General features: G+C 39.1%; 1 protein-coding gene across 1 annotated transcript in view; it reads left to right on the top strand.

Annotated features, from left to right (window-relative positions):
• The first annotated feature begins 3,827 nt into the window (after window positions 1–3,827).
• The window catches only part of ptk2aa (protein tyrosine kinase 2aa), a 217,063-nt gene continuing 207,652 nt past the window's right edge, over window positions 3,828–13,238 (top strand). The window contains 1 exon segment of the mRNA XM_051935932.1: window positions 3,828–4,143. Coding sequence (XP_051791892.1) covers window positions 4,065–4,143 — 79 coding nt within the window. The 5' untranslated portion in view covers window positions 3,828–4,064.

Here is a 13,238-nt window from a genome sequence, read left to right as displayed (position 1 = left end):
AACCCTTAACACCATCAAATAAAGGGCTGTTTATGGGTACTAAGAAAGAGAAATGCACTATGATATAAAATCAGTAAAGACCTAGGTTTCTTTGGAATTCAAGGCATTGATGGAAATGTCTGACTAGATCAGATAACATTTGCTTTGAGCACAGATTTGTTGCTGCTGCCTGTTGTTGTTGCCTGGGGAGAGGGTTAACTCTTTGTACTGCATTGACGTGAGCCAGTCTTTAAGTAAATTGCTCTAGCAATAGTGCATGTCTGGCTCTGTCTGTCTATATTGATATGTGCATAATTTCTCCTTATTAATAAAATGATGAATAAAATGATTATTTTTGTAGAAAGCCAAGGCGTCATGTGGATCTGTGGCCTGCATATGGATCTTGCTTGACAGTAACTTTAAAACCATTACTGATTTATAACGATTAAGATACTAATTTATGTGTTGGTTTGTTTTTTAGTCATGAAATGTGTTATTTCTGTTTGCTTTACTGGTGTCAGGTTGAAATAGCTCATTGTCTTTGTAACATACAGCAATAAAGCAACTAAACAGTTGCATTCTGTAAAAATTGTCACCTTAATCACATTTTTGTGGTGGTTTTAAATTTAAATATTGTATCCTCAGTGCACATTGTTTTAGGGTTTAAGTAATATTGAAGAATTACCTGTGCTCCTAATATGATTATTTATCAGCTTTTCTTGCCATTGTTCTTTATTTCTTGTCCACTCCTGGTATAAACTTTACATTTAAGTGTAACCCAGTACTGTATGCAGTAGTTTGATTGTTACAATATGAGCAGCTCAATAGGTATATTCATTTATTTCTTAGATTGTGTATTGATGTAATTTCAAAGCCACCATTTGATTTCATATTGAGTAAAGAATTATTTAGTAGCCTATACTGAAATATTATCCTATAAGTGTCCCTGAAAATACATGGAGATTTTGTGTTATGTTGCATGAAAACATTCAGACACAGTATAATGTATTTTTAGGTAAATAACTTTTTTAGATGCCTCAAAGTCTCCAACTTAGTTGTGATTCATGAAGTGTTTTTCTGTGAGGATTAAGACTTTCATGTGACTGTGTCAGTCCTTTTGTGCTTTTCCTGAATGACTTAATGGAATTTTATACTTAATGATCCCAAGCTATATTGCAGTTCAGCTATCGTGAATTTATTGTTATTATTACTAGGGGGCTCCGCCCCCTGCTCACTTTGCTCGCTCACCCCCGGGTTTGGTTTACCAGATAAACATTTTAAAGAGAGTTATTTTCATGGGAATCGTTACATATGCGTTATTTTCATTTTTACTTTTAAACTTTTGTAAAAACAATATTTGTCCTTTATTTCCTGCCCTGGGTGTGGTTAAATCTCTTTCTCGCAGGACTTATAATGCTGCTCGCATTGTGAAGGGGGGGTCTGAATGCACGCTAAAGAGATGCGATCGGTTCAGCTGCTGTCTTGCTGCTGCTGGCCAGCTGCATGTTCTGCTTATAGCGCTTTGTGTTAATCACTTAAAAGCCTGTACAGCAGCTGTCCTTTTGCCACTTTGTGTCTCTGCTGCTAGCATTCCGAAGGGCGGTGGGCGGGCGGGGTGAGTGCTGAATGCATGCTAAGGAGATGCGCTCGGATCATCTGCTGGTTTGCTGCAGCTGCTGCTGGTGAGCTGCGTATTCTGCTTGTCGTTGTTTTAAGAGCTGGGAGCATTTGCAGTGTGTCTGCCAAAAGCATTCCAACAACTGCTAGGTTAGATGTCCGTGAATTTGTTTTAAATTGTATGTAAGTAGGATGTGACGTGCAAAAGACACCGTCTCACAGGTTTTGCTTCCTAAGGTTGTAATGTCTAGTCTCGCGTGTTGTCAAAGAGTCTCTCCGAGATGATCTGGTCTCGATCGCTTTGCTCAAGGGAGACGTGCTATGCTCCTGCCACTTCATGTCTCTCCCGCTCGCATTGTTAAATGGGGGAGCTGAACGCTCGCAAAGGAGAAGCAGACGGATCAGCTACTGGCTTTGTGCTGCTTCTGCCAAGGTGGGTGTTCTGCTTGTCGCTCTGCGATGTTACTTATATCCTTAGCCCGACATCCACATATATGTGTTTACGAAGTGTGTTTTAATAAGTTTACATGTGTTTAAAGCATGTGGGATGGGTATTTTAAGGCTAATACTATAAAAAAAAAAATGTTTGTTTATATGGCCTTTCTTTATCGCTGATGGGTCTGGAACGTAACTTCCGTGATAGGTGGGGGATCACTGTATTTAAAAATTATGGTTTTATGTCTCTTTCTACAATGGGTTACAATAGTAATGAACCCTAATAGCTATGTTCAAATTAACTTTTGCCGTACTGTTTAAACTTGGCATATTAAAGTTACAGTAGCTATAATTTTATGGAATGTGTCATTTTCTTGTGACTATATCCTGGGCAATTTATTTTCACAATAAGTAAAGTGTAATAAGAGTGGGGTAAGATGATTATTGGTGCAGCCAGGTATTATGCATCCCCTTGGCCTGATCCAGCTGCTTGGGTCCTCAACAATGAGGATCCTGAGAGCTGGATCACCCTCAGGGAATCACGCCACATGGCTGTAGTGCCGTAACTGATGCTCCCTCACAATGCAGCTAATGTGCCTCATTTGGGACTCTGTGAGCAACCACTCCTTCGACACAGAGTCACACCAGTGGTACCCAAAGATACTCTGAAGAGACACAGTACCAAAGGAGTCCAGTCTTTGTCTTGGGTAACTGCATACTCCTCGCTCATTCTCTCAAGAGCCCTGATCAGGGCTAAGCATTAACCTGGTACTGAAATTGGTTTGGTGTCTTAGATAGGATTTGTTACCTTTTTTTTCTGAACGCAGTTTAATAATTCAAAACTAATATGGATACAATAAATTATTTGGTAGAATACGTCATGTTACTTTTGCCATGAAATAGATGCCAAGTGTGGGTATATTGCCAATTGGACTGGTGTCCTGTCCAGGACTGATTTCTTCTTTGCTGGGATAAGCACTGTTTCCTAGGAGACTGAAGTAGATTAAACTGTTTTGACAGATTAATACAAAGAAAGAACAGTGATTATTCTTCATGGTGTACTTTTTTTGATCCTAAAAATCCTACAGTATAAATTATTTTTACTTTAAAATATTTTTATTTTTTGTTTGTCTACCCTTGAATGTATCAAAGAAGATACAGTAAAGGTCATTCCATAGTTGCAGTTACTATTCACATCTTCACTGCTGTCATTATACTACAGTACTTAACAGTTTCAAATTTTATAGATTTTTGAAGCTAATAATAAAAAATATCCCCTGAAATGAAATGTGCATTTTACTAAGAATAGGTCATTTTTGCATAGTTTTTTCTTTTTAAACTTTTAAACTTGCCCATCTGTCTGCTTTAGTTTCTGAAATTCTGTAATGTTTTCTTTTTTTATCTTTGTTTTAGCACATTAGGCATTACTTTGCATGTTTTGGCTAAAACAGTTTTTTATTAACTGTAAAACATTTTAAAAAATGTATATGTTTGGTAGATAGGCTGCTAGAGTGTCCATTGTGAGTTACCTCTGCTAATTATTATAATGAATAAACATACAGTAGGAAACTTAATCTGTCCTGTGCTGCCAAGGAGGGTTGCAAAGTAAGAGTCAATCCCATAGTTTTACGTGTTTTGTTTACTTTATCTAAAGAGCATAGTGCCTCCTTGCCTGCAGGTCTGTATTTGTATGCGTGTGGGGAGGGGAATTTCTTGTGTGTGTGCTCTTAGTTGCCTTCCCTGTTATTAAGAGTTTTGCAATCCTCTGTGGCTCATTCCCTCACCAGGAAGGTAAATGCAGAGAAGTGAGAAAGCTGGGTGAACCAAGAATGAAAGACGACTGATACAGGCAGTTTGAAGTGATTCACCAGACTGTTTGTGGCAGCAGGGAATGTTGTGATATTCAGGATATGACGTGAATGAAAGCGAGAGAAGAGAGCTAGAAGATATTTAATTCACAAATGGCAAAGTCACGAAGGAATGTGGTTGCTTTTGTACACTTTAGTTTGTGTGTTGTAAGAACTATTTAACTCATGCTTTTCTCGGAGAACTGTACTCTGTCCTCAAGAGATTCCACTGTACCATGTACGTGTTGGCCATTTCTTCTTAAAGGTAAGAGTAACAGTTAAGGTATAAAGATGAAAGAAACAAAGTGGGTCAATCCTACGGAGCAATTCCTAGCTAATGAGAAAATTCTGCTGACCCGATTACATTGTTGTTCTACTGCTAAAGGCTTTTAGATATAACAAGCTAAAAAGTAATACATATTGTTTTGTATTTTAATAGACATGGTCAATGTTGAATGGCTGTAATATGCTATTTTATGGATTTGTATTAATTTTATATTATACTGCCCCATTTTCTCTGCCTTAAAAAAACATCAGTTAAAGTGACTTTAAGGCATGAAATCTATAACACAAGGAGGGGAATGGATCATTCCACAAATGTCTTTCTTATTTAGATTAATGTGTAATACATAATCAGGAGTCCGGTCACACCCTGCTAAACTGATCTTTTTCCTGCCATTGCTTGAACATTGCCAAGGCTAACTTAAAATGAAGTGTGTGACACTTTTTTTTTTTTTTTTTTTTTGGTCCCAGTTGGTTTGTTTATGGAAACTTTGACTTTTCCATACTGTACATAGTGTGTAATAATAAAATATTAATTCATTCTTTAATCTTTCCTCCCCCCATCATTTCTTATTCTCAGATGTATTTGTCTTCTATAGAAAATTGAGTTTTGTATATTCTTTAACATGTCATGCATTATACCACGTATGTTACCATCCTACATATAGAGATAAATTATCCGAGATATGAGACTGCAAATTTGAAAAGTTTATTGTATTTGTATTTTTTTTAATGTCGTTAGGTAATTTGAGTGTATCTAATTATGGAAGTTTCAGAAAGGCTAAGTTAATGGGTATTTGCACAAAAAAAATGTTAAATGTTCATTGGCTGTCCATTGTGGAGAGAAGGGCATCTTTTTTGAAATTATTAAAGATACAGCAGCAACCACTGTTACTCTTAAAAACAGCAAAAGGGTTGGTATATGGTTTAGCTCCCGTTTGCCCTAAATTTGAATAATTTTTTTCAGAAAAATTGATGGGTATTTCGATTAACGAAGAAGCAAAATATCTTGAATAGATTGTTTAGAATACTTGCCTCTTAATTCTTGACCTTTGAAAATAGGATGCACCAAATTGCATACCTTCAGTCTAATTTTGGAACATTACTTTTACCTCAGATAACTTCAAATTAGTCCTTACTTTTATCTGTTTAAATCTTTCTTTGCTGAGAAATTAATTTTACACATACACAGAATGTTGCTTATTGCACCTATATATGAGCTTGTTGCCACTTAAGTTTCCCACTGCATATCCTGATGAGCGTTGTTTTGCCAACTTGCTGAACTGGACTCCCATCCTCATCAACTTCTTTCATCTCCTTGCCAGAGATTCCGTAGACATCAGGACAGCTAAGAGAAATAATCGCTCCGTTTTGATATAGGTCTTTTCTTGTTAGACCATGCCTTATACATACATCCCCAAAGAAAGCTGGCCTGGAGCATCTCGGCTAAATGGCCAGACCACTTCTGTGAATACAGAGAAGTAGTGGTTTTACTCCAGCATTCTCTCATATTGCAGAGTTCCTCACCCTGTCATGGATAATGAGCCCAGCAATGCTTTACAGAAGTGTCTTTAACTGTCAGTCTCATTGACGTTCTTTCAGTCACTATCCAGAGCTGTTACAACCATATGTGAGGATGGGGATTTAGACTGACCAATAGTGTTAGTCACACTTAAAGGGCTACATTCCCTCTTCATTACTGTAGACCACACAATGTACTCAGATTGGTTTTTCAATCTCACAGTAGTGCTGGGCAGTATGACCAAAATTCTATATCATGGTATTTTTCAAAATTATACCGGTTTCACGGTATTGGACAGTATTTTTTTTTCCCATGCATGGGTGGATGTTAACCACATTTTCCATTGCAATTACTGCTAAGAATAACCTATTCCACTGTCATGAGAATTGTACATTGTACAAAAAAACATTTTAATGTGCACACAAGTATCAATACAGGTTTGCATGGTCCCATAAAGTGATAGTTTTCAAGGGGGTGGCACTAATGAAGAGAAGGAATCACATTGCATTGACAGTTGCAGTCAAAATATAGAACCTTTTTATTGAACAAATTTTGCAAACAACTTAAACTAAAATTTTGACAACATATTTTCAACTATCCAAAGAGGCATTTAGACTTAGTAAAATATCCAGAGGTGCTTGTCAAAAGTTGTACTGCAGTGAACATGTCTTAGAAAAGGAATAAAGAGTAAATATTTTTTGTATACCAACTACACTTTGTTAATGTTAACAATCTCTGTCCACTGACACGTTAAAGTGGCTTTTTAAACAACTTTACCATCATTAAACTGCACAATATTTAAACTAATAAATAATAACAATAAATTAAATAATAGTGCAACTTCCAGTAATAATACTATTACTTCAAGACTTCAAGCCCAGGTGCATTACACAGTACAGTATTCACCAAATAAAAATAAAATAAAACAAGTGCAACTTGGTGATGACATCTTTACCAACTGAACCATCATTAAGGCAAACTGTGGACCTTAATATGGACCTTGCTTCAAGCTAAGCTATATACTGTACATAAATAGTAAAACTGAAACTTGCATTTATAATGGTATTTGTGGTATAGCCCAACTGAAGCGTATTAGGGCCACAGTGAAGAAAAAAAAAATACGGACACGGAAGAAAAAAAAAACTATATGTCGAGAATAAAGTCGACATGTTGACTTTATTCTCGACATTTCCACTTTATTCTCATAGTTTATTTTGTAATTAAAGTAGAATGTCGTAAACTAAACTTCATCCTAAAATCAATGTTTAATTTACTACATTTTCTCAAACCCCGTCATAAGTTAATTTAGCATATTAAATGCTTTGTGTTGTGTTCCCCAACCCAGTTGTTAATCGCTGTACACGCTTCTTAAACTGACTTCCTCTACACTAAGAGGAGGCGCAAGCAGCGATCGCCGCACAGAATACATTCACTTCATGATATTCCTGCTCTTTGAACATTTAGAATGCCAAGATAAATACTTGAAATCATTTTCAGGATGAAATGCATTAAAGCAGGTATTAAACATGCATGGTAGTGTGGCGGTAGTGCTGCTTCCTCGCAGTAAGGGGTCCCCGGGTCAGTGTAGAGAACTTTATGGCAGGTGTGATGAGGCTCCAAAAAACTGGATGTACTGTATGAATGGGTGTCACACAGGTTTAACTGAAATATTGTGTTAATGTTGGGTTTGTGATCTGGTGTTCAGAGACACGGACACAGAATTCAATGGATGTTCTTCTGAGCGGGCTTTCTTTATTGCATGCGTGCTGTCTCTATCTGACATACCAAAACCCCAGTTACTATCCTTCCTTTTTCTTTCTCCACATAACCAATCACCACACGATAAACGGCTTTGTGAAATTAAAACTAGTTATAAACTTAGACCACTTAGACACCCTTATGTTTCCAGGCTAACCTTGGCTACACCTTGATATTAACTGGAGAAGTAACAAGTCACAGCCTTGGACAGTAGAGCATCCATATTAAATAAACTTAGCTTAGCTCAATTTATGGTAGTTCAACTATACCTCTGCAAATAAAGGGGCTGAATGGCTTGAAACCACATATTTTCTAAGCACCTATCTCAAGATATTGTAGCATTTGTTCCCTTTTCCACACAACACTCAAACAGGAATGAGAAATTCTCATGACACTTCAAAATTTTTCAAAGCCTATTCCAAGGGGATTACTTAGTCCACTTCATTCCAGTGTTTTGGTTTACACTTTCACAGAAGGCTATGGCGTGTGGTCCTGTGAGTCTCTTCTCATCTTTTCTAAAAGTATGAAACACCACTGTGTCATTAGTCCCAAAGCACTATACCTGGGTTCTGTAGAACATTAAAAAGAAGTGTTAACTCTAGATAGTTTAGAGATGCTTTGGCTTTCAGCATTTGTTGTCAGATCTTATTCAGTCTTTGCAGACTTTTAAAACACCACAATGACCTCAGTCAAAGAGGTGGACCCACTTCCTCCTCTGAACAGAGTTTCTCTAAAAGTTTTTAAAATTGCCCCTTCCACTTATCAACAGTATTGATAGTTAAGGTCAATTTATCCCCATGCTTGTGAGAACAGGCTGGGTTTCAACCTACCTGCCTTTTGTGAGTTGTCTAGTGGATTACCAGAATCTTTTCATTGCCATCCAAAAAATCATTTTTTATTGCCTTGCCATACCCCACCCACGCACTACCTTTGGCTTTAGCCACTTCTGAATCTACTGCCTTTTTTGCCTACCAGTACCTCTGAGTTGGATCTAGTGGTACTCCTGCTAACACTGTATTTAAGGCTCCTTTCTTCATCTTGAGAGTTTACCTTACCATTGGTGCCATTTAGTGGGTGATATGATTGCTGATATGACACACACCAACAACTTCTTGATCCTTTCTGCCACTACTCCATCTCTCTCTCATCTCTCCATTGTTGCTTAAAGTGCTCTTTGTGAGATGAAAGTTGAAGTGTTGTGTCTGTATGCATTATGTATATATACCCTTAATACCTGTTAGGGCATTCCTGATCAGTTAAATGAATGCTCCATCTGTTTCAGCCAGCTTACCAGCAGGTAGTTTTCAGCTAATGGCTCAATATGAGTATTAACTGGAGTTTTACATCTAGAAGTGGATCATTAGCTTTGCCCCAAGGTACCTTTATGAGCATTCCTGTATTCATAAATGGTGTTTGTTATGAAGAAACCTTGACTAGCACAGAAGTTCAATGACAATACACTGCCTTTATTTAGAATAGGTATGTCCTCCCAGCCATTCCCATCTAAATATTGCCGTTATTTCCTACATTACTGCCGAAATCCCCTTGAAGGCTGTATGTTGCACAGTTTCAAGCACCAAATCCAGTGTCTCTAAAAATGGCTAAATACTGTGCACACACACAAACAATAGTCATTTACCACTGTTTAACTTCAGTTTCCATTGAGGTAACCCCCTTTTCTGCTGGAACAGACTTCAACTGCATAGCATCCAGCTAGTGGTTAATTAGTACCCCAACAGCTGCCTGGGGTAGTTCACAATAAGCTTCTGCATGAGTTCTGGCTCATCTGTCAGAAAAGTTGTATTCCACATCCCAGGAGTTGGTTTTTATCATCAGGGTCAGGATCTGTGCCATTCTAACCTGTTGCCCTACTGGCATTTCAGCTGACCCTCATCTTTCAGGTGGTGGGACCACATGGGGTCCCCTTGCAACTCTTTCAAATTGAGTCCAACCATGCTATACAGGTTTTCTTTGGCCAACTAGTTGCTTGCCTGTAAATAACTACTTCCAGCCCCACCTTTAAGAGCTTGTTCTGGTATTCCTGTCCAGGAGTTAAATTTTCCTTAACTGTGAATGTAGAGAATATCATTTAATGGATTTTTTGTTTTTCTGACCGCTCCCCTTAAACCAATTTTTCCTGGATAACCATCTCATGCTTCACCAGACAACATAGCACTAAGTATCTTTGGGGTACATATTCCCACCTTTTCCCATGGCCACAGGTATTTTCTTTTTTACTAATTTTAAGCAAGATTACTGCTGGTTTCTTTCAAATTCTGGCAAACATGACCATTAAGTTAAATTTAACAGTTTAATAGGCTAACTTTAGGTCTTGATTTTGGCAAATGAAAACTGTGGTTTTGGCTTCTTCAATACAGAATTTACAAGACAATGAGCATGATAACAGTGTAATAAGAATAATCCCACCACATATCAGCTTGCATTCTAAGTAGATTTCACTAGTTATGAGTGTGTAGTTTTTTCTTTATAATACCTCAATAACGACTTTGTCATATGAACGTTCTGTCCAATATTTTCAAATGTGAGAAACAGTCATCCCTTTTTGCATGTATTTCAGTGACAGCAGTGGTGTACAATCTGCCAGATGCAAGTGTATACAGACCACATGAAACATTAATGCCACCAGTGGCACACTCAAGTATTGTTTGTTTTACAAGTAAAACATTCTCTGGGTGACCCTTCTGGTTGTGAAAGCTAGCCTAAAAAAAGTAATTGACTAGTTAAACAAGTGGTTGGTGTGGGGACTAGTTGTGCTTTAAGAGGCTATGAATCTGATAAAAGAAAACTTAGTATCAGGAACCTTATAGACTAGGGTACCAACAGCACTCCCTCACGAAAATATGGATGAAACAGGCAGGTAAAAAAACTGTATTCATATTGTAGAAGTTAAAAACCAAAATCTACTATTTCTTGTGGTGAAGTATGTTTTAATCATTTCAGTGTGTGGTTCCTTTTTATAGATATGCACTAAAGTTATTTTTAGCACATGAGTACCCAAAAGGACAAAAAAATAAGTGCTAGAGTTCTCATGGGGGAGTTTGGACAAAGTTGCAAAGAGAGCAGAGGGATTTTACTGTATAACACAGTTAAAAAGGTTACATATATAAAGTGTGTTTTAAGTACTTTTTTATATTTCTTGTGTTCATTTATTTCTTTTGTTATAGAAACAGTGAAACTCGGTGTGCACATTATAATTTGAGATAAAAGTAAAACTACTTTTGAACTGTAGGGTTACTTAACATTCAGTTGGGAGGCTAACTCAAAATTCGGTAAACCATGGAAATTGCATTTATACTACATGCTATTATTCAAAATCTGTCCACATATTCTGGTGATAGGCAAGTGTGATTGACAATTAATCCAGAAGCTGAGAAAATGTCTTCCAAATGTTTCCATGCCTCACTATGTTTCTTTAAGGTTATTGTCACCACTTACAAAACTAATTTGCATGTGACTATGTTGCAGCTGGTCTGGGAAGTTGGAACTTACTATCCACCTCCAAATATTTTACCTAATCAGAAAAATGAGGTACATACAACCCTTAACTAATTTAAGTGCATTGTGATTGCCCATTTAAAAATTATCCACATTACTAACCGAGAATGGTAAACTGGATGGACGCAGGGACATCCGGCCATGGGCCGTAGCCGCAAAAAGACGTACTGCACAGGCGCCCCAAGAAATGAGGCGCCGCGAGAGGCGGCCGCGACCACAGAAAAAAGGAGTGAGCACAGAAAAAAGGAGTCAAAGAAATGAGGCGCCGTGACCACAGAAAAAAGGAGTCAGTACAGAAAAAAGGAGTGAAACGCCAGCGACGTACACAGCGCCGCACCAAACCCATTGCACACGAAACTAGCACACAAAACAAAAGAAGCCGCTCGCGCCCCACAGATCCCACACCCACCTCCAAGCACCCCACAAGCAACGGACGGGACACACACAAAGAGGAGGATTCAACAAGCCCCTGGCACACAAAAAAACGAACCCGCAACCCCCCCCCCTACAAGCAACGGACGGGACACACACAAAGAGGAGGATTCAACAAGCCCCTGGCACACAAAAAGAAAGAAGACGCTCGCCTCCCACCACCCCCTCCAAGCAACACCCCCCCCCCCCTCAGACGCCGGCAAAGCACACAGCGCCGCACGAATCCCATTGCACACGAAACGGGACGCACACAAAGAGGAGGATTCAACAAGCTCCTACCACACAAAAAGAAAGAAGACGCTCGCTCCCCATCACTCCCACCACCCCCTCCAAGCAACAAACCCCCCCCCCCCCCCCCGACGCCGACAAAGCACACAGCGCCGCACGAATCCCATTGCACACGAAACGGGACGCACACAAAGGGGAGGATTCAACAAGCTCCTACCACACCAAAAAAAAGAAGCCTTGACCGCCACACCAACCTCATTACAGACGAAAGGGGACAGACTACGGACATGGCACACGAAACGTTCACAACAACGACAATTCAGACCCACAAACACACTAACATCAATAAGAAGTGACACCCAAAGCCCCATTTCTAAAGGAACTGTCCGTATTAAACATACGTCATCTCAATACCTTCACACTATGCAGCATAGGTGGATCTCCTTACAATAAAGCACTATTAACCGTTCAACTGCAGAAAAGGCTCCATATTAACAGTGAGTGCGATCCTCCTTATTACTTATCCATATTTCTCACGCTGAAGAACAAACAAGTCATGAATACACGCTCACGGGTACAAAACGAGACGGCTCAGATAACGGAACCAAACACACGAACCCGGATGAAAAAACAAAATACACGGCGGCGCATACAACGCGCTTCTGAAACTCCGGGAGAAAAAATGTCTCGGCTCCAAAAACGCAAAGCTCAACTAACCCCGTTACAGAGTCGAGCCCAAATGGACCAACACAATCAACGTAGACGCATACAGCGCGCGTCTCAAAGTGCTGCATCAAAACAGGCACGAATTCAAACCTAAAGACCTCGCGTCTCAGACATACAAAAACGGGAGCGAAGAGACAGCATAAATGAACGCAGACGTCTACAACGCGCATGTGAACTGCCGGAAAACAAGCAAGCAAGGCTCCAAAAACAGAAAGCTCAACTGACCGACATACAAAAACGGACAAGGCTCGATACAAACAATGCACGACGTAGACTGAAACGGACTTTTCGCACAGCACAGGCGAATCGATTACACCTCCAAAATAGCGCGTCCCAAATACTGGACATGCAACAACGCGCCTCTCAAACGCCACAAGCAAAACATGCCCGTCGCGGACATCAAAGCCAGACACCTGCTAAACGCTTGCGCCACTTAGCTGACAACGCGTTCAATAATGAGTCCACTATTGAGGAAAATTCATTGGGATTAATGAATGTCATTTGCAATCATTGTCATTCACTTAACTTCCCTGAAGAAACAACTGGCAATACAAGTAATGAATTTACACGTTGTTGACAAAAGGGTCAGATTAGACTGCCTCCTTTACATTCATATCCTGAATATCTACAGAAGCTTCTAACTAACGATGTACCTGAAAGTAAAAACTTTATGAACTGCATTACATCCTACAATAGTTCATTTGCTTTTGCATCTACCGGAGTAAATATCAGGCCACCGGAAGGCAATGGCCCATACTGCTTTCGCGTATGTGGACAAATATTGCATCGCATTGGAACAGTGCACCCTGAAACAAATCAACAACGCAAATATGCACAAAGATATTATTACAATTCCCCAATCCTTTATCTGCGACGACTTAGTTACAGAGATATTT

Source organism: Erpetoichthys calabaricus, chromosome 13 (assembly GCF_900747795.2).
Source record: "Erpetoichthys calabaricus chromosome 13, fErpCal1.3, whole genome shotgun sequence".
Classification (NCBI taxonomy): domain Eukaryota; kingdom Metazoa; phylum Chordata; class Cladistia; order Polypteriformes; family Polypteridae; genus Erpetoichthys; species Erpetoichthys calabaricus.
This window is presented reverse-complemented; position numbering and strand designations above follow the sequence as displayed.